At 53.9% G+C, this 21,681-nt stretch overlaps 1 protein-coding gene across 1 annotated transcript in view; it reads left to right on the top strand.

Annotated features, from left to right (window-relative positions):
• EXOC3L2 (exocyst complex component 3 like 2) overlaps positions 1-14,698 on the top strand; it is a 21,365-nt gene extending 6,667 nt beyond the window's left edge. The window contains exons 3-12 of the mRNA XM_059382134.1: positions 432-1,068; positions 3,288-3,399; positions 4,512-4,613; positions 4,719-4,819; positions 5,044-5,154; positions 6,842-6,977; positions 10,048-10,170; positions 10,676-10,831; positions 11,668-11,789; positions 14,017-14,698. Coding sequence (XP_059238117.1) covers positions 432-1,068; positions 3,288-3,399; positions 4,512-4,613; positions 4,719-4,819; positions 5,044-5,154; positions 6,842-6,977; positions 10,048-10,170; positions 10,676-10,831; positions 11,668-11,789; positions 14,017-14,305 — 1,889 coding nt within the window. The 3' untranslated portion in view covers positions 14,306-14,698. The remainder of the gene's footprint in view (positions 1-431; positions 1,069-3,287; positions 3,400-4,511; positions 4,614-4,718; positions 4,820-5,043; positions 5,155-6,841; positions 6,978-10,047; positions 10,171-10,675; positions 10,832-11,667; positions 11,790-14,016) is intronic.
• Positions 14,699-21,681: the final 6,983 nt, after the last annotated feature.

The raw sequence follows: 21,681 nt of genomic DNA on the forward strand, positions 1-21,681 counted from the left end.
CCCCCCCCCCCCCCCCCCCCCCCCCCCCCCCCCCCCCCCCGCCTTCTGCCTCAATCCCTACCCCCAACTGGCCAGACTTCTCCCCATCCTCCTCCCCCTCCCATTCTCTTCTTAGTCTCCTGATGCTACTCTGGTCCTTTGACCTCCTTCCCTTATCCAGACACCTATCCCAGCGCCCACCCTCCTCTGTCCATCCCTAACCATCTCCCGTCCTCTCCCGTCCTCTCCCGTCCTCTCCCGCAGGTCCTGGCCCTCTCCCTCCTTCCTCCCTCAACCTGCCCCCCCCCTCCCGACCCCCTTCCCTCAACTCGTTCTCCTGGAACGTCGCAGGACTCCCTTCTAGGCCCGTCATCTCCCCCTCCCCACACCCCTTCCTCCCCCAGCCTGCCGGCCCGCTTCCCTCCCCCTGACCTCCGGTTCTGCCCCCACAGTGCTGGAGATCCTGAGCCTGATTCAGCAGCGCGAGCTCGCGCGGGCCGACGAGCACATCTTGGAGCTGGAGGCCGAGGAGCTGGCGTCGTCGGGGGGCAGCGGCGCGCCCGGGCCGCCCGGGCCCGAGGGCACGGGCGGGGGCCGCCGGGCGCGGGACGTGGCGCTGCTGTACGAGGCCCTGCAGCGCGAGCTCTGGGCGCTGGTGCGCGAGACGCTGGCGGGCCCCGGGCCGGGCGCGGGCGCCGGGGCGGGCGCTGTGGCGCAGCTGGGCCAGGTGCTGCTGCAGGAGGAGGCGGCCGACGGGCGCCGGGGGCCCGGGGCCGCCCGCAAGCTGCGCGCCCGCTGGGCGGAGGCGGTGGGGCGCGCGGCGCGGGAGCGCCTGGAGGCGGCGGCACCCGGGGCGCCGGGGGGCCTGGCGGGGCAGCTGGAGGCGCTGCGGGCGCGGCTGCTGGAGGACATGGGCGTGGTGCGGGGCCGCCTGGCGCCCGCCTACCCCGCCGGCCTGGGCGCCTTCGGCGTCTACCTGCGCAGCTACCACGGCGCGCTGGCCGAGTGGCTCGGGGCCGCCGCCCGCCGGAGGCTGCCGCTGACCGACCGCTACGCGCTGCTGCACTGGCACAACCAGGTGTACCCCAGGTGAGGCGGGGCCGGCCACCCCAGGGTCGCCCAGAACCCCCCCCCCCCCGCCCCCCTAACACACACTCCCTCAGCCCTGGCCTCTTCACTTGCCAAAGACCTTGGAACTGGTGACTCTTCCGTCCTATAGAATCCTAAAACCATTGACCCTCCTGGTCCTCGGCAGGGGTGACATGGACAATCTGCGCCTCCGAGCGCTGTCCACCCTTCCAGTGCTAGAACCTTAGCGACATAGGGCCTTCCGGTTCTAAAACCTCCGCACCCTGTAGTCTGAGAGCCTTAGTCCCGCGGACCTCCACCTCCACCTGTAGCCCCGCGCCCCCCGCTTCCAGTCCTAGAATTGGGGCACTGGTGATCCTTCCAGATCTAGAACCTTTGCATGGTGGACACTTACACCCCTAGAACCTTAGCACTGTGGACCTTTCCTGTCTTAGAACTCAGTATCATTGCACTCCTGTATCCTTTAACACAGGGATCCTTCCAGTCCTCTGCACCGAAACATTGACAATCCGCTCATCTGGGCGCTGTCCACCCTTCCCCCCTAGAACCTTAGCGATATCAGTTCTTCTACTTCTAAAACCTCCACACATCCAGTCCAAGGAGCTCAGCATCCCAACACTCCCACCCTTGGAATCATAGCGTTGGTCACCTTTCCAGTCCTAGAATCTAAGCATCGTGGATTCTTCTTCTAGAAGGCTTGCATTGCATTGTTATCTTTCCATTCTTAAAATCTTAGCACCATGGACACTTCCAGCCCTACAACCTTCACATCACTGACAGACTCCCAGAATCTTATCAACATTGACCATTGACCCCTCCAGTATTAGAACCTTAACACCTCCCAGTCTTCCAGACTTGGACTCTATTAACACCAGTGGCCCATTCAGTTCTAGAAGCTCAGTGCTTCGACCCCTCCAGGCCTAGAACCTTCCCATCATTGACATATATGCTATTAGAATCCCAGTACCGTTCACCCTTCTGGTCTTATAATTTAGCACTGTTGATGGTTCTCAACCTAGAATGTTCGTACCATTAAACCTTCCAGTCCTAGTACTTTAACACCACTGATTCTTAAATACTAAAACCTTAGCACCAGCATTCCTAAAATCTTGGCATAGTTGACCCTCAGAATTCTAGAACCCTTACATGGCTCTCTCTCTTTAGATCCTAGGGCATTAGCCCTGTTGATTCTTCCAGTCTTAGAACTCAAGCGTTGACACTTTCAATCCTAGAACCTTAGCACCAATGAGACTTCAAATCCTAAAGCTTGGCCCCACCCCCTCTTTAGAGCCTAGAACTTTGACACTGTGGATCCTTCCAGTGTTAGGACTGGAACGCTCCTGGTCCCTTGAATTCTGTAACCTTAACACTTAGAACCTCAGCACCTTTGATGTTCCCAGTCCTAGAATCTTCAAACTGTGGAGGCTTTTTGGATCCTAAAACCTACCCATTTTTGTGGGTAGGGCATGGAATATGATTAGCCATGACTGGGTCACCTACGCAGTCCGGCGAAAGGGGAGCTGGTCACACCCAAGCCACATGTCGGCAAGCGAGTGGGATGGGTGGTTCCTCAAAGTCATCCTGTTGTCACTGGAAGAATGGGAAAGCAACCGCTAGTGACATTGACTTCCTAGATCCCTGCTGGGAATATGTGTTAAGGACACTCTCACACCATCTATGAGAGAGGGAGGCAGGACAGGGAGTCTGGAGAGCTTCCTGGAATGGGAGGGTGGGAGTAGGAAGATAATGTTTCTGTCTGAGAAGATGCCACGGGCCAAAGCTTGGGGTGTGTATGGGTGATGGTGGGGGGGCTAGGGAGAGGGATGGTACCACACAGGTTGGGTGTGCTGAGGAGTGAGGAGTGTGGCCTGGACCGGGGAGACCTCCAAGGCCGGGTGAGGTGCTGGGGACAAGGAGTGAAGGTGGGAGGGAACTTCTGTCTGGTGAAGCTGATCATGGCTGAGATCTCGCGTACCAGACCATCGAGCTTGGACTTGACCCCTGCAAGTCTTGCCCGGACACCATTCATCAGGGAGCTGACTCAGAGAACTGGAGCCAGGGGAGCAACCATTCCCAAGACTTCCTTTGAGGGATGAGCAAAGCCGGTCCCTAGAGAGGAAGGGAGTGGCCCAGGGTCACAAGCACACTGAGTGTGGAGGGTTTCAGTTGCCCAGATCCCCCTCTCACAGACCTCCCTGTCTCTTGTCTCCCACTCCCAGAGAGGTCCTAGGGCTCGTGGACTTGGTAGCCCTAGAGAATGGGGAGCTGGGGCCCCTTCTGTCTCCCGGCACCCTGCGGGGCTTGGAGGACGAATGCGTCACAGACGTTAAGGTACTGGGGGACTTCGGAGCAGGAGGCACTCTGCAGGGAGGGAAGGGTTGTACTGGGGTTGGGGGCCCCTCCTCTCCTCCTTTCCCTACTCCCATTTCCCTTTTCCCTTTGTGGATTCTGAGTTCTGCCCCAAAGACACTGAAAGGTAAGCCCACACGGATCACTTCCGTCTCAGCTTCAGCTCTGTTCACCCAAACACCCAGCCAGGCATAATAGAGCAGCAATAAAGTATCGACACATTGAGATACTTCAAATCTTAGAGGAAGCGTCAGTCACAGAAGCTCGGCTCACAGTCCCAAAGACCCCCAGAAGGAGAGCATAAGCACGATCTCTGCACCCAGCCAGGGCAGAGAGTCAGCCTGGTTAATAACCAGTCAGCAGAATGGTCCGGCCAAAAACACCCAGCCTGGCCACCTATTTGCCAGTCCTGCCTCAGCCAAAGGAGTCCGAACCTTTGTAACCTGTGAGCCTAGAATCTTAGACTCTGACATAACTACATTCTCAGATTCTCTGAAGGGAACAGGGAACATGGGACCAGAGAATCAGAGATGCATAAACCTTAGAATCCCAGACCAGAATCTGACTCTTGAACAAATTGTTTTGCAGAAGCTGGGGAGCAGAGCCTTAGGGACCATCAAATAATAAGAGAATAGACCCTCAGACTCTCTGGCTATCAGATGAAGGAAGCTTAAAACCCCAGACTTTTTTTTTTTTAATTTAAGATTTTATTTATTTATTTGAGAGAGAGAGAGAGGGTGAACAAGAGAGAGAGGGCAGAGGGAGAGCAGGCTCTCCGCTGAGCAGGGAGCCCTATGCAGGGATCCCAGGATCACAACCTGAGCCGAAGGCAGCCGTTTAACTGAAGGAGCCACCCAGGTGCCCCAAAACTATGGACTCTTAATATCAAGCTCCAAATCAGGGGGTAGGGATGCAAAGGGCTGGGGAGGTTTTCTGGTCCAACCTCCCTCCTCAGCCTAATCTTTGCAAGCTCACAAATAGAACTGAGATATGCTTGGGGCTAAGGTGTGGGGACCTTGGGGCGGGGGAGGAAAACAGGGAGAGGCTCCCAGGTGCCCCTGACTCCTGCCTGTCCCCCCACCTTCCCACTGCAGGCTCAGACACGAGCAGCCCTGCTTCGGGTGCTGCAGGAGAATGAGGAGCACTGGGGGAACAGGGAGGACCGGCCCAGCAGCTTGGCGCAAGATGTGTGCGAGGTAGGGGGTGGGGAAGAGGAAGGAGAATCAGTGGGAACAGTGCCCCCTGTGGGAAAGCAGGACCTCCCCCCTCCTCACCCCTTCTCCTCACCATGGACCACACAGCTGCTAGAGGAGCACACGGAGCGAGCGCCCCGCATCAGCCAGGAGTTTGGGGAGCGGATGGCCCACTGCTGCCTGGGGGGGCTGGCAGAATTCCTGCAGAGGTACCGAGGGCCCCGGTGGGGGGGGCGGTGCCGGGGTGCAAGGCTGCTGGGGGTGGCATCAGTACCCAGGATCCAACAGAGAGAGGAGATATGAAAGAGAACCAAGTCAGGACTGGCAGGGGCGCATCAGGAAGGATCCCAGGCTTTGCCGGGCTGAGTGCCCAGCAAGAGACCCTCCTCCAGCAGTGCTCCATCTGTCATGCCCTCCCCTTCTCTGTCACCAGCTTCCAGCAGCGGGTGGAACGATTCCACGAAAATCCGGGAGTTCGTGAGCTGCTACCTGACACTTACATCAGCAGGACCATCTCCCTGGTCAATTGCGGGCCCCCACTGAGGTGAGAGCGCCCAGCGTGTGTGTGCAATAGGGCAGAGGGTCAGTGGTCACGACCAGCTGAACCGGGGTGCCCAGTTCCTAGGCAGGGATCCCAGAGCTGGTCCAGAGCGACAGGCACATGGGACCTTGGAAGCATAAGACCCTAGGGAGTCCTGGAAAGAACCTCAGCATCACAGAGCCCTAGAATTATGGAGTGATCAGAACACTGGAGTGTTCTAATTATAGGAACCCAGAAGCCAGACTCAAACACTCTAGGAATTACAGATTTTTTTTTTTGCCTTTTTATCTTATTCTCCTTTTTTATTAACTTATTTTTCGTGCATTTGAGAAATCGGTAATGCATTTCCATGGTTCAAAATTGGAGCTACAATAGGGCATACAGTGCAAAGCCTCCCTCCTACACGCTCCCCACCGTCCTTATTGCTAGGGTCTGCCATATCTTTGCTGGGGTTTTTGATATATTTACCTGTAAATATGTGTAAGTAAGTGTATGCATACATTTGCATACTTCATGCATATGCATATCTGTGTACATTCATATACATATTTTATATTTCATATGCACATTCCATATACATACACAGGTAAATATATTTCACTGTGTGCATACATAGTATTCCTTTTCCTTTAAAAAAGAACTCCACAAATGGCAGACTACTGAACACATTTTTGTGCCTTTTCCCTTAACAGGCTGGAGACTTTCCCGTTAGCATGTGCAGTTCCCACATTTATTTCCTTGTAAAACCTTATCTGTGCTCCACTGTTTACATACAGCACATATCTACTGTCCCCAGTGAATGGACAGTCGGTTTCACCCTTTGGCAGAGGAAAAACCTGTCTCACTTGTCAATTCCCAAAAACGTGGGGACTCTCAGGGACCCATACCCAGAAGGGGGCCCGCTGGGATCTTGGAAAGAAAATGCCAAATTGCCCTCAGACCAGCTTACTGTCCTTTCAGGGATGGAGGATTATCATTAAGAGAAATGAGAAGGTGGGCGCTTGGGTGGCTCAGTGGGTTAAGCCTCTGCCTTCAGCTCAGGTCATGATCTCAGGGTCCTGAGATCCAACCCCACATCGGGCTCTCTGCTCAGCCGGGAGCCTGCTTCCTCCTCTCTCTTTGCCTGCCTCTCTGCCTACTTGTGATCTCTTTCTCTGTGTCAAATAAATAAATAAAATCTTTTTTTAAAAAAAGAGAGAGAGAAATGGGAAGGGTAGGGTTTTAGAATTAGAAACATTTCGATGGGGCACCAGGGTGGCTCAGTGGGTTAAGCCTCTGTCTTCAGCTCAGGTCATGATCTCAGGGTCCTGGGATCGAGCCCCACATCCGGCTCTCTGCTCAGCAGGGAACCTGCTTCTCCCTCTCTATCTGCCTGCCTCTCTGCCTACTTCTGCCTACTTGTGATTTCTCTCTCTGTCAAATAAATTAATTTTTAAAAAATTTCAAAAAAGAGAAATGTTTCGAATCCCATTCCGTGGGGCTTCCACACACCTCCCCCAGCCTCCCAGACATACCCTGCTGTTGCTTAGCCTCCAGACTCTCCCCAGAGCCCCTGACTTCCCCCAGCTCCCCCATCTGACCTGTCACCCCTATGCCAACGAAATAGAGTCCATTGAAGCCAGAAGAGGGGTCCAGGCAGTTGAGCTGAATATTGGCAGTCCCTGACTTTTGGCTCCTCTGATCCCCACAGGGCTCTGGCAGAGCGCCTGGCCCGGGTGGGGCCCCCCGAAAGTGAGCCGGCCCGGGAAGCAGCAGCCAGCGCGCTGGACCGTGTGACCCGACTCTGCCACCGAGTCCTGGCTGACCTGCTGTTCCAGGAGCTGCAGGTGAGTGAGGCAGGGCGCTGGTGGGATGGAGTGGGGGTGCTAGGACGGGGGCACCCCGCCAACCTGCAGTTCATTTTAGGCTATGACTCAGTGTTCAGGAAGCAGGCAGGGGGGCAGGGGGGCAGAGGGTGATGGCCTATTTGGGTTATTTGGGGGGGCAAAGGGGGGTACAGGAAGGAAGAGACGGGAGGATATGGTCAAGGGGAGGATGGAGAGCCACCAGCAGAAGGGGCCTTGGGGACTGGGTGGAGCCCCTCCCCACTGAGGCCCCCCAGATCCCTGCCCAGCCTCTCTAGACCGGGAGCCCTATTTACCTCCGGCTCCTGCATGTGCCCAGAGGAAGCTAGGGTCTGGTGGAAGGTGGGTGAGCGAGTTCAGGGAGGGAGGGGGGAGTACCTGGGAATGAGACAGGGTTGTGTGTGTGCTTGTTGTAATGCACGCTCAACCCACATGTCGTACATCTCATCTCACTCAGAACAAGAGCCAAAGTCCTTGCGGGTGGTGGTGGTGGGGGGAGCTCAAGTCCCTGGACGGTCTGACCCTTCCCTCCCTGACCTCACCTCCTCCCACCTGCCTCCTCACTTACCCCTCCCTGTTCCTTCACGCGACAGACCCAGTCCAGCACCTCTGCACTCGCTCATCTCTCAGTTTGGGCCCCTCTTCCCCCTCCCCCCTGTAGCCACATAGCTCCCCCTTTCCCCTCTTTCAAGCCTTGACTCAGATCAGACCTCCTCAGACCGTCCAGAGAGGAGACTCCCTTCCGCCCTCCCTGCTGTGTTTTTCTCCAAGCACTTAGGGCCACCTGCACTCTGCATTGGCCTTTGCTTTTTTTTTTTCTTTTCCCTCCTCCCCCAACCAGCTCCTCCCACCGGAATGTTAGCTTCTCAAGGGCAGGGTTTGTTGGAATGTTTCTAAAATAACTTTTTATTATGGAAAGTTTCAAACATACACCAAAGTAGGCAGAATGACAGAATGGCCTCTTGGCAGAGGAGCTCCAGCCAGTTATCCATGCCTGGCCAATCTGGTTTCACCTTTCCTCCACCCCCCACAGCACCCCCCCCACCCCCAGATCCCCTACATCCTGCCGTCATCCATCAACACTTCAGCCTGCATCTCCAAAAGATAAGAAGTCCTTTTTAAAATGAACATAACCACAGTGCCGCGTTCATACCTAACACAGGGAACATACTTCCTTAGGGTCAGCAAATAAATATATCATATAAAAAGTATGTTACATATATATGTTATAATATATATATTTGATATATGTATATGATATATTAATATCATTATATATAATGTATATATTAATATACATTAATAGCAAATACCAGGTGAGTATTTATAGTCCCCTGACCTGCTCACGATGATCAAATGCTTGGAGTTTTGTTTGTCTTATTCTGTGCTGTGTTCCCCAAGCGTTCTTCTCCATGTGTCTCCAGCCACCCACCCATGGCTGACCCATATATAGGGCTCAGAGTGTTTGTTGAATGACTACATGGGTAGGTGTGTGTGTGAACGTGAGCAAGCGGGTGGGGGGGATTATGGGGATTCTGGGCAGTGGGTACAGTCTTTGTTCCCAGCCTGGCTGGGCTGCTTCCAAATAGGGGGACCTGGGGCAAGTTACTCCTTGGGGAGTCCTGTCCTCTTGGGGTTTCTGTTTGCTCATCTGGAGAATGGGCACGGGAATTCCAGGCTTCTTGGGGGTGGCTGTGAGGAAGCAATGGGGTCGTGGCTATAGAGTGCTTAGCTTGGTCCTGGACCATGGGTACTGGCTGTTTTCTTCCTAAAAATACAGGGTTTGTAGCAAGAGCGACACTCCCTGAGCCAGGCTCTGCAGCCAGAGCATTGGCTCATTTAATTCACCTGCTTTTCTACAAAAGGCCCCATCCTGGGAGGTTCTGACAGCCGGGTTAACTGGGTTACCATGGGAATGGGAGAGCAGGAAGTGGGTGCGAGGTGGGATAGGACTTGCTTCAGACCCCATGGACTCCGAGCCGAGCCGGATATCCCCAGCACCTCACCTTCCCCAGGGTCCACCTAGACCGCAGCGTCTTCCCCTACTGCCCCCAGATCCACCTCAGGGACAGACCCACTGCCTGTCCCAGCTCTTGGATCATGTCCAAGTGCTTCCCTTCTCTCCCCCCCACAGAAATCCTAAAAAATCTATTATCTGGGTTGTTCTCTCCCTCCTCACCCGTTACTCACTTCTTTCTCCCTTTTGTCTCCTTCCAGTCCCCCCCCCCCCCCCCTTTCCCCCCCTTCTCCCCCCCCCCCCCCCCCCCCCCCCCCCCGCCAATTTCTGCCTCAGCCCTGCCCCTTCGGAGCATCAAGATCTCCCTAATGTATAAGCCTCCCCTCTCTGTCTGTTCCCAACCTGCAGTGGCTCCCCAGTGCCCTCAGGAGGAAGCCGGGGCTCCTTACAGCCCTGTGTGCTCCAGCCCCACCTGCCAGCTTAGCCCCATCTCCCTGTCCCCTGTTCTAGCTTCAGGCATCTGTGAAACCGAGCAGCTATACAGGACCCCTTCTTGGAAGAGCCCCAGCTTGGTGTGCCACCATGCCCTTGCTGTCTTGAAGTTATTAGTAATTTTGAATAAGGGCCTTCTGTTTTCATTTTGCACTGGGACCCTCAAATTATATAAATGGTCTTGCCAGCCACACTGACCCTCTTTCTGATCCTCTAACCTGAAAACCCATCTGACATCCCAGCAGTCTTCACACTGGCTCTTCCCGCTGATGGAGCCACTCCCTCGCACAGCCGACACCTGGCTAACTACCACCGTCCTCTGGGATCAGCTCTGGTGTCCCCTCCTCCAGGAAGCCCTCCTTGACTCAGCGTTGACTCAGGCACCCGCTCTGGGCTTCCTAAACTCCTGGATTCCCTCGTCCAGGCCCTGACCGCTCTGGGTCCATCTTTAGGGGATGGTCTGTTTCCCTTCCCAGACCGCGCGCCCCGGAAGGGCACAGCACAGCCCTGCAAGTCCAGCTCTCCTCTGTGGAGCTGCTAAGTGGAGAAAGAGGGTGGAAGGGAGGAGAGCTAAAACCATCCCCCCCATACTATCGCCCCCAGCCCTACTTCAACAAGCTGATGCGCAGGAAGTGGCTGAACAGCCCGGAGGCCCTGGATGGCATCGTGGGCACGCTGGGCGCTCAGGCCCTGGCACTGCGCAGGATGCAGGACGAGCCCTACCAGGTGTGCGGGTTTGTGGTGGGGCGGGGGGAGGGCTGGGCGTGAGAGTGGGGAGCCCGGGCGCTCCGCAGGGGGAGACCCCTTCGAGGCACCGAACAGCTAGCTCTCTCCGGGTGCGATAGGCGGCGCTCTGCGCGGGGTCTGCCGGGAGGCAGGTGCGCGGGTGCTGGGGCCTAGGGTACCGCTAGCACAGAGCCGGGCCCCCTGGGAGGTAGAACTCCCGAGACTGGGGAGAGGGCTGGGACGGGGCATCCTTTGGGAGTCGGCAGGGTGTGTCGGCGAGCCGGTTAGGGGGCAGAGGAAGGTACCATCCAGCAGGACAGTGGTCACCCGTTGGGAGTCGGGAGGGCTGGTGTGGGGGGGAAGGCCTGGGGACGACGAGGGGGCGCGGCTCCCTGGGGGCAGGGGAGGTTTCCCGCGCGGTGCCCGGGGTGGGCGCACGGAGGGAGGCGAGCCGGGAGGGCGTCACCGGCGGCTAACCAGACCTCGCGTCTCCCTCGGTCCGCAGGCGCTGGTGGCCGAGCTGCACCGGCGCGCGCTGGTGGAGTACGTGCGGCCCCTGCTCCGCGGGCGCTTGCGCTGCCGCTCGGCGCGGACCCGCAGCCGCGTGGCCGGGAGGCTCCGGGAGGACGCGGCGCAGCTGCAGCGGCTGTTCCGGCGGCTGGTCAGTGCGGCCCGGGGGCGGGGGGCTCCGAAACCACGCTAAACCTGGGCTCGCGAGAACCCCCGGGCCCGAGAGTTGGGGCGGGGGCTTAGAAAAAGGCCTTACACCCAACTTTCAGTCCCCAGTGACACTTTGATCCTGGCCCTGCACACCTAAAACTTGGCTTGCTCCGGAGGGAGAGCTGGCCCCCCCGGGCGCAAACCGGCATTGTGTCCCCTGTGCTCTGGGGCTGGGGATTCCGTCAGTTCGGTCCTGCTAAGTGCTTAGGACCCTACCTGGCGCGGAGCTCGCACTCCCTAAAACAGGGGCTGTTCTGAGCACACAGAGATGCTAAACACCAACAGAAACTCAAGATTCTGGCGTTTCCGATTCAAGAATTTAAAACGACCCACTCTTATTTGCACCCAGTTGTAATCAGCAGGACCGGAAGCGCTTCCTTCATCCGCATTTCCAGGACTTTCTAGTCTGCAGTACTTGGAATCGCGGGGGGGGGCGGGGGGGGGTGGAATCGCGGGGCGGGGGTGCGTCATTTTATGGAGAAGGCAGGGAGGGAGACCTCTCACACAAGGAACCCAGTTACCCCTAAGGGTCACCTTTTGAATACGACCACTAGGTTTGGAGAGATGTCCCGAGCCCCCCGTGATCCGCAAAACTGGGAATAGATACGTTTAGACTGGATTTGCCTCCACATTTCCATAGCTTCCAGGTCCTTCCAAACCTCTGATCACAGCTTGTCCTCTGCCTGGCTTTACGGAGAGAACAGAGGCCAGGAGGGGTGCGGTTTATGTGAAGGGGGACCTGGGGCCAGAGTGTGAGTCTGGGGCCTTCCCCTGTAGGAGTCCCAGGCCTCGTGGCTGGACGCCGTGGTGCCCCATTTGGCCGAAGTCCTGCAGCTGGAAGACACGCCCAGCATCCAGGTGGAGGTGGGGGTGCTGGTCCGGGACTACCCAGACATCAGGTGAGAGCCCCCCACCCCCCACCGCGCCGGCCTGGCCCCTTGTTGCCCGCGCCGCCGCCAGGCCGAGGACTCCCGGCTTTGGCATCCGTCCTGGCGTTTCCTGCTCTTGGGCGAGGGAGGGAGGCGGCGAGTGTGTCTGACGGCCGTTTCCTGCTGCAACCGGGCCATTATTAATACTATTTCCCTCCTTCTCCTGCCGCCGCCGCCACCAGGGCTCGCAAACAAACAGGCAGTCACAGGAAGCCCAGGGCAGGGGGGCGCAGGGCCGCCGGCGGCAGGAAGGGCCGGCCCAGCCAGGGAGCCACGGGGGACACGGGGACACGCACAGGCAAGCGGGGCGCACACGCACTGGGACAGCGGCAGGCGCCGCTCAGATCCTGGTGGACCATATCCTCTCCCTGGGACCCTCCCCTCGCGGAGCCTCTCCCAGGGGGGATAATAGCACTCTTCTCCCAGGATTGCTGGGGGACTTCTCCATCCTCAGTCAACACCAGCATTGCCCGCATTATCCACCCGGACAGCAGGACCAAGACCAATGCTGGTTTCTTGAGTCCTTCTGTTGGACCTAAGGAAGTTATTTTAGAAAATAATATGCAAGTAAAAGGCGGCACTGTTCCAAGTGCTTAGCATCCTCTGAGACAGGCGGGAATTAAGCAGATTACCCCAAATGCCACAGCTGGCCAGTGGCCAAGCTGGGACTTGAGCCCCCGTGGCAGGCTGGCTCCAGCTGATTGCACCCACCTGATCACTGCCTCCACCCCCACCTCCCCCACCCCCCTCCAAGGCAGATAGTGGTGACAGTCCTGTAGGACTCCTCAAGCTGGAGGACACTGTGCTTTTGCAGAGACAAAACCCCACTCCGCCAGGGAGTGAGGCCCCAGCGGGGTTTAGGCTTCTGGGTTGAGGAGATGAGGATTCTGGAAGCGAAGCCAGATGGACAGTTCTGGCTCTGGGCTGTGGGGCTCTTTGTCCTTGGGGAGTCACAAAGCCCTGAAGTCTTTGGGGGTGGTGGGAGTCCCAGCCTTTCTCCTGGATTGGGGTTTCTGACTTGGAATCTGCACTTGAACGCAAAGCTCAGTCTGAAAGCTCTTAAGCTTCTGGAATGGCTCCAAAGCCTGCTTTGGAGCCTGTCTGAGCCGGAAGGCTCTTGAGCCCCATTTTTGGATGAGTACATTTTGGAGCCGAGGTGATTCCAAACCAGGGATGTGGGGACATGAAGAGCCTGAGCTGCGTTTGAAGGAGGGTAGTGAGGGCCCCGGGGCTCTTTCTGAAATGGAAGTTCTGGAAATGACTGTTGGGTTCAGGCTCTTGAGTCAAAATGTGGCTGAGGGTCCTGGGGTGCTGGACCCACGATCTGTTGTGGAGATGGGGGTGAAGGGAAGGCTCGGCTGTGTCAGATTTAAGGGCAAGGGTTGGAAAACAGAGTTTTGAAACAGACTTTCTGTTTGAGGTGACGCCCCCGCCCCCCCAAGGTTAATTGGAGTTCTGGAGTGGAACTTTGGTTGAGCACGATTCTGGGGATGGCGTGGGAGGGTGACATGCGTGTCCCACGGGAACGAAGGTGCTGTCATGGATGGGCTCTGGGTTGAGAGAGTTGAGGTCGGGTTTGGATACGGGCTCTGGAACTGCTGTGGTGGAGAAGCTTCCAGACCTGGCCTGGGAAGTGGGGAGAGGGGAGAGGAAGGTTCGATGGAAATGTGGGCGAGCCTTCCTGCACAGCGTCTGAGCGGCGATGGGTGGCTGTTGGAGGTGCGAGTGAAGATGAAGTGGGGGGTGTTGCTGACTCCAGAGCTTAAGCAGGTGTGAAGGGGCCAGAAGGAAGCCCAGAAGCTGTGTGCGCGGAGTCGGGGCTGCAGACCGAAGGCTAACCGGGAGCTAAGACCAGGTGCTTAGGAAGCCACCTGTGCTGGGTGTAGAGGAGCGGGTTCTGGAGCCAGTAATGAGTGGAAGGATTTGGAAATGTCTGGTTAGCGACGCTCTGGGGGCTGTGCTGCTAGGAGGAGGGTCTGGGAGGACTAGAAATGGGGAGGGACTAGGGGTTGGGATAGGGGAAGGTGGGGGGGGAGGGGCTGCTGGTATGGGGAAAGGAGCCGGAAGGGGGCTTTAAAGGGGCTCCAGAGCTAAGGCAGGCTCTGGGACAGATGGGGGCCTGATGAGGTTCACAGGGGGGCTGTGTGCATCTGGCACGGAGAACCCCATGCACCTGTCCCTTCCTCTCTCCCCCCAGGCGGAAGCACGTGGCAGCCCTCCTGGACATCCGGGGCTTGCACAACACAGCAGCCCGCCAGGAGATCCTGGCCGTGGCCCGGGACCTGGAACTGTCTGAGGGGGGAGCCCTGTCACCCCCTCGGGACCGTGCCTTCTTCTCAGACATCTCCGTGCCCCGCCCACCTTTCTGCCTCGGCCTCCCTCTCTTCCTGGGCCGCCTTCCCCTCTCCCGGGTGGCCAGGCCTGGTTTGGCCTGTCTGCCCCGACTTGGGCCTCTGTCTCCATCACGGCCCCCTACCCAACGCTGAGACTCTCCCAGCCCTCCACCTCAGTGCCCCCCATCTTTGCTGCTGACAAACTGTCCTCCAGTACGGGCTCCCTCTTGACTCCCTGCCTGGGACCACAGACTGCCCCACTCCCGCCCCGGTGTGGGGGGAATGGAAAGGTCCTCAGAGGTCTTGGCCACCCCTAAATCCCCCAGATAGAAGAGAAACAGGCCGGAGGGAGCAAGGACTTTCCCAAGGCCACGAAGCTCGTTCCCAGCACCAGCTCCCGGCCCAGTGTGCGGTGGCAGGCGTTTTGGAAGGCTCTACAGAAGTATCCCAGGCCCCCCCCTTTCCCCTCACCTCAAGGTCTGGCCCCGGCCCAACATATTAAGGAATGTACGATACTTAGAATAAAGAGGTTTCTATTTAACACAAGGAAGGGCTGAGTCCCCAGTGTGTGGGGGAGGAAGGACCGGGGGCAGGGCCCAGGGCCAAGGGCTTCTCACACGCCCGAGGCTGGGCTGGGGTCCAACTCCTGGGCAGGGCAGTGGAGGCTGAGGGAGGCCCCGCGGGCCAGAAGCGGGCAAGTTCATCCCCTTTACCCTCCGAGGCCCCCAGGCGCGGGACTCCCAGGCAGGCCCTCAGCCACGCTCGGCCAGGGCCCCACACTTTGTCAATCCCGAAGTGCCTCTCCCTGGTTTCTGGGCTTGGTGGTTCCTCCTTGGCACACCACACCCCTCCATCCATCCTTAGCCGGGAAGCTGTGTCAAGAGAGGAAGGAGGTTGGGGGCAGGGCCGGCGGCATCCAGGGCGCCCTCCTGGGTTGATGCAGGAAAATCTCAGGGTGGGAAAAATTCCAGCCTCTCACCCACAGCCCCGCCGGATTCTGGTCCCCACGGAGACCTTGAGGTCACCTCCCCGATGACCCCTACCCCTCCGGCCTGGTTGGACAGCCTATGATGGATGCTTCCTGGGGGGGTATGTGCGTGCGCGTGTGTGTATGTGTGTGTGTGTGTTTCCCTGAGAAGTGGGAAGGAGGAGGCAGCCAGCGGTCAGCTCTGGGACTGGGGTTGCAACCTCACCCACATGTGAACTTAGGAAGGTGGGGACTCCGGACACTTGGAGCCTCTGGGCTGTGTGACCTTGGGCAGGAAGCTGCCCCTCTCTGGGGAAGCTCTTAACCTCTCTTTCTCCAGGGCCAAGGTGAGCCATTCACAGGGTCCCCCCTTCTCACTTCCACTGCTAAGAGGACACCTTCAATGTCACTGATGCACAACAGAGGAGAGGCAGAATGAATGATGGGTTGCGGTCTTGTAGGCATTTCACAAAGGACCTGTGGACCTCCGTGCAGCAGTATTCTTCCCAGATGTGGGTCCCCCCTTTACAAACAGCTTTATGGAGACAGGGTCTGCAAGCCAGACCATTCATCCCTTTGAAGATTCGATTCAGTCGCTCTCGGTATATTCGCCGAGTTGTAGAAGCATCATCACGGTCGATGTTAAGAACAGTGTCAGCATCCCCGCCAAAAAACCCTGCACCCCTTAGCCGCCCAACCCCCTCAGGCCCTGGTGATCACTGGTCCACTTTTTGTCTTTGTAGATTTGTCTATTTTGGACATTTCATGTAAGTGGGATCATAGAATACGTGTGTGTGTGTGTGTGTTAAGGACGCTTAGTATGGGACGAACGCCTGGACGGCACAGTGCTGCGATTCACATCAGGTCGGCTGAGATTTTTCTCTCTCTCTTCCCCTCCCACTTATGCTCATGCTCCCCCCCTCTAAAATAAATAAAATATATATTTTTTTAAGATTTTATTTATTTATTTGTCAGAGAGAGAGCGAGTGAGAGCGAGCACAGGCAGACAGAGTGGAAGGCAGAGCCAGAGGGAGAAGCAGGCTCCCTGCGGAGCAAGGAGCCCGATGTGGGACTCGATCCCAGGACACTGGGATCATGACCTGAGCCGAAGGCAGCTGCTTAACCAACTGAGCCACCCAGGTGTCCCGAAAATAAATAAAATATTTTTTAAAAAAAGAACACTTAACGTGAGATCTGCCCTCTTAACACATTTTTTAAAAAGATTTATCTGGGGGCGTCTGGGTGGCTCAGTGGGTTAAAGCCTCTGCCTTCGGCTCGGGTCATGATCCCAGAGTCCTGGGATCGAGCCCCACATCGGGCTCTCTGCTCAGCGGGGAGCCTGCTTCCTCTTCTCTCTCTGACTGCCTCTCTGCCTACTCATGATCTCTCTCTCTGTGTCAACTAAATAAATAAAATCTTAGAAAAAAAAAAAAAGATTTATCTGTTTAAGTAATCTCAACACCCAGCGCGGGGCTTGAACTCATGATGCCGAGATCAAGAGTCACACGCTCCCGGACTGAGCCGGGCCCCTTGTGCGTAAGGTGGTCCATAGTGTTACCCTCAGGCACAGTGTTGCAGGGCGACCTCTGGAGCTCACTCATCTTGTATGACTAACCTTCTCTCCACTGAACGACTCCCCGTACAACCCAGCCCCCACCCAGGAATCACCCTCCTCTCCACATCTGTGCTTCGGAGAGGTTGAGAGAGCGCACAGGAGTGGAACCAGGCAGAATCTGTCCTTCTGGGACGGGTGGATGTTGCTTAGCAGAAGGTCCTCCAGCTCTGTCCTAATTGTCACAAAGGGTGGGTTAGGATTTCCTTCTCTTCAGCCGGGGAATTCGCCCATTGCTTGGAGAGAACCACATTCTCTTCATCCATTTGGCTGGTGATGGACGTGGGGGCGCTTTTCACGGTTTGGCTATTTGTGAATAAACATGTGTTCAGGTTTCGCGTCTCTCTTCTTTCAGTTACCATAATGTTTTTGAGGTTCGCCCAGCTTCTAACTTGTGTCAGTACGTCCTTCCCTTTCACTGTCAAGTAATACTGGAGGAGGAGGAGGAGGCTGGGGGTGGGGGTGGGGGAGAAGGACGAGGAGAAGGATGAGCTCCTTGAGTGTGTCCCAAATGGACAACATGGCACCGTCCTCCCGGCCCTGGGAGAAGGAACTGTTTATTTCAGGCAGGAAGCAGACTCGGCAGGTTAGACACCGGCTGCGGGACAGTATGTTAGAGGTGGTGGCCTCTCCAGACTTCAAGAGCTGCCCGCCACTATCCACGAGGCCCCTTGTGTGCCAGGCTCGGTGCGCGCCTGACTGTGCACCGCATCTTGCTTCCTGGTCCCAGGCAACCCTCTCCCACCAGTCCCAGGAGATGGATGGTGTCCTCATCCCCGGTGCACCGCTGAGGTCCCCAGGCCCTGACAGTCACTGTGTATAGTCACACAGCCAGGAAGGGGCCGAGCAGCCCTGTCACTGTGGATAAAAAGAGACGAGCCAGCTGGGGAGAAGACTCTTCATAGGGGCCCCTGCCCTACGAAGGTGAGAGTTTTTATGAGGAATGGCGGATAAAATGTGCTCCATGCTTTTTCTGTATCTTGCATGTTAATCCAATTATTTTCTTCCTTATTCTGTTGATGGGATAACTTAGTTGGATGAACTTTTTGACGGTTAATAGATCAGGTGGCCTTCACCTGAACTAAAAACTTTCGTGCATCAATGGACGACTATCAAGAGAGTAAAAAGACAACCCACAAAATGGAAAAGAATATTCAGAAATGGCTTCATGTGATAGGGGATTCACATCCAAGATAGAAAATACTCTGTGGGGTGCTTGGGTGGCTCAGTCAGTTAAGCATCTGATTCTTGATCTCAGGACTGTGAGTTCAAGCCCCTTGCTGGGCTCCACACTGGGCGTGGAGTCTACTTAAGAAAAAAAAAAAAACAAAAAACTCCTATAACTCAACAACAAAATAACTGACAACCTGATTCAGAAATGGGCAAGGGACTGGAAAAGATATTTCTCCAAAAAATCGTATTTGTTCTATTAAGGCAATCCCTTCAAACAAACCAACAAAAAGACATTTCTTCAAGGAAGACATACAAATGGCCAGTAAGTCCATGAAAAGATGCTTATTGGGGAAATGCAAATCAAAAGTCAATGAGATAACCACTTCACGTTCACTGGGATAGCTATTAATTTTGAACAAAAAAAAAAATAAAGGAAAAAGGGGTGTCTGCGTGGCTCAGTGGGTTAAGGCTTCTGCCTTCGGCTCAGGTCATGATCCCAGGGTCCTGGGATTGAGCCCCACATGGGGCTCTCTACTCAGCAGGGAGCCTGCTTCCTCCTCTCTCTCTGTCTGCCTTTCTGCCTACTTGTGATTTCTGTCAAATAAATAAATAAAATCTTGGGGGAAAAAAAAACAAACAAAAAACCAAGTGTTGGCAAGGATGTGGAGAAATTGGAACCCATGTTCATTTTGGTGGGAATTCAAAATGGTGCAGCCATTATGGAAACTGGTATGGGGGTTCCTAGAGAAATTTAACAGAGAGTCACTGCAAGATCCTGCATTTCCATTTCTAGTTATGTGCTCCCAATGAACTGAGGGGCTCAAACAGTACTTGGCACACCAACATTCACAGCACCATTACTCACAATGGACAAAAGGTAGAAGCAGTCCGGGTATCCATCGGCAGACGAACGGATAAACAGAATGTGGTACATCCATACAATGGTATATTATTCAGCCTTAAAACTTAAAATCACGATACACACCACAGCATGGAGGAACTTTAAAAACATCATGCCGAGTGAAATAAGCCAGACACAAAAGGACAAATACTGTTTGCAAAAGGACACAAAAGGACAAACACCACCTAGATGTGGGATGTGGAGTAGTCAATTTCATAGAGAAAGAAAGGAGAATAGTGCTTTTCAGGGGCTGGGGGGCAGGAGGGAACAGGGACTTGTGTTTAATGAGTACAGAGTTTCCATTTGGCATAACAAGAAAGTTCTGGGGGAGGATGGTGGGGAAGGCAGCCCAGCACCATGAATGTACTTATCGCCACTGAAATGTGCACTTAAAGATGATGGGGCTATGGGGCGCCTGGGTGGCATTAAGCATCTGCCTTCTGCTCAGGTTATGGTCCCAGGGTCCTGGGATCGAGCTCCATGGCCGGCTCCCTGCTTGGTGGGAAGCCTGCTTCTCCCTCTCCCACTCCTCCTATTTGTGTTCCCTCTTTGCCTGGCTCTCTCTCTCAAATAAATAAAATCTTTAAAAAAAAAAAAAAAAAAGAAAGATGGTGGGGCTGGTCAATTTTATGTGCTGTGTATTTTACCACAATTTTCAAAAAGTTAAAAACTTTAAGAAACTGAAGGCAAAAAACACTTTTCTTGACATTCCAAAGCTTAGAAAATTTATCACCAGCAGACCTGCAAAACAGGAAATGTGACAGAAAGCCCTTCAAGCAGAAGGAAAAAGATACCAGATGGAAATCTGGATCTACACGAAGGAATGAGAAACGCCAGAAATGGTAACTATTTAGTAACCACCAGAAATGGTGGGTAAGTAAGTACACAAGCTGTTTTTTTTTTGTTTGTTTGTTTTTTTAAGATTTTATTTATTTATTTGACAGAGAGAAACACAGCGAGAGAGGGAACGTAAGCAGGGGGAGTGGGAGAGGGAGAAGCAGGCCTCCCGCTGAGCAGGCTCCATCCCACAACCCCAGGATCACAATCTGAGCCAAAGGCAGATGCTTAACCAACTGAGCCACCCAGGTGCCTCACATCTCTTCAACAGACAACCGATTAAGCAAAATTAATTACAGTGTTGTCGTGGTGTGTATAACATATGTAACAGTAAAATGCATGAAAAGAGCGCAAATGTAGGGAGGGGAGACGTGCAAAGGTCCTGTTGCAGGGCTCTCATGCCCTATGTGAGTTTTAGTAGATAACCTGAATATAGTCTGTGATAAGTTAATGTTATAACATAAACTCTAAGCAAACACTAAAAGAACAAAGCAAAGAGCTATAGTTATTAAACTTAAAAGCATGTGAAATGGTATCATAAAAAAATACTCAATCCAAATAAAGGTGGAAAAAGGGAACAAGGGCCCCATAAAACAGACTTTTTTCTTTAAATCAAGATGACAGATTCACACCTACCCATACCAATAACCTAATAACCAATAACATCGAACCTAAATTATAGAAACACCCAATTATACGACAGACTTTGTCAAGCCAGACTGTTATGGACTGTGTGCTGCCTAAGGAGTACACTTTACTTTTTTAGAACATTTTATTTATTCGAGAGAGAAAAAGACCGCACACACAAGATGGGAGTGGGGGGCAGAGGGAGAGGGAGAAGCAGAAGTTGGTTCTTTGAGAAAGTTAATAAAGCTGATAGTTTCTCATTAGATCAAATCAAGAAAAGAAATGATGAAATTTTCTAAATTCAGGAAGGGAAGAAAGGACATCTCTGCATTTCCCAAAGAAAGTAAAAGCATAGAAAAAAGAATATTACGAACAATATTATGCCAATAATTTGACACGTTAGTTGAAAGGGACAAATTCCTTGAAAAATGCAAATTACCAAAACTGACACAGAAGATCTAGGATATCTCAATAGCCTTTTAACTATTAAAGAAATCAATTAATAGTTAAAAACCTTTCCACAAAGAAAGTATAAGAAGCAGACGGCTTCACAGTTGAATCCTATTAAACATTTCAGCAAGATGTTACATTAATCTTACATAAACTAAGAACACAGAGGAGAGAGTGCTTATCAATTCACTCTATGGGACCAACATTACCTTGAAATCTAAATCAGACAAAAGCATTACAATAAAAGAAAAAAAATAGGACAAATGTCCCCCAGGAATATATATATGAAAACCCTTAACAAAATATTAACAGAGCTACTGAATCAACACATAAAAAGGAAAACACTTGGGCGCCTGGGTGGCTCAGTGGGTTAACACCTCTGCCTTCGGCTCAGGTCATGATCCCAGGGTCCTGGGATCGAGCCTCAAATCAGGTTCTCTGTTCAGCAGGGAGCCTGCTTCCCCCTCTCTCTCTGCCTGCCTCTCTGCCTGCTTGTGATCTCTGTCTGTCAAATAAATAAATAAAATCTTAAAAAAAAAGGAAAACACTTCCTGACCATTGGGGTTTATTCCAGACTGAAAAGCGGATTTAGCCATCATAAATATACCAATGGAATCAGCCACATTAATAGGATTTTGGAGAGAACCCACATCATCTCAACAAATAACAATAATGTGACATAATTCAACATTCATGGTAAAAACTCCTAACAAACCAGAAAGAGTACGACATTTGCTTAACTTAAGAAAAGGCATCTGCAAAGAGCTACACTGACATTTTACTTACTGTGAAGACTGAACACCCTCCCTCTAGGACCAGGAAGAGGAGAAGGATGTCTACTGTCATACTTCTATTAAATATTGTAATAGAGATCCTGGCTAGGGCAATAAGGCAATAAAAAGGAAATAAATGGCAACAGATTGGAAAAGAGGACATAAACTTCCATTTGTGGTGACATTATT

This window comes from Mustela nigripes, chromosome 17 (genome assembly GCF_022355385.1).
Source record: "Mustela nigripes isolate SB6536 chromosome 17, MUSNIG.SB6536, whole genome shotgun sequence".
Classification (NCBI taxonomy): domain Eukaryota; kingdom Metazoa; phylum Chordata; class Mammalia; order Carnivora; family Mustelidae; genus Mustela; species Mustela nigripes.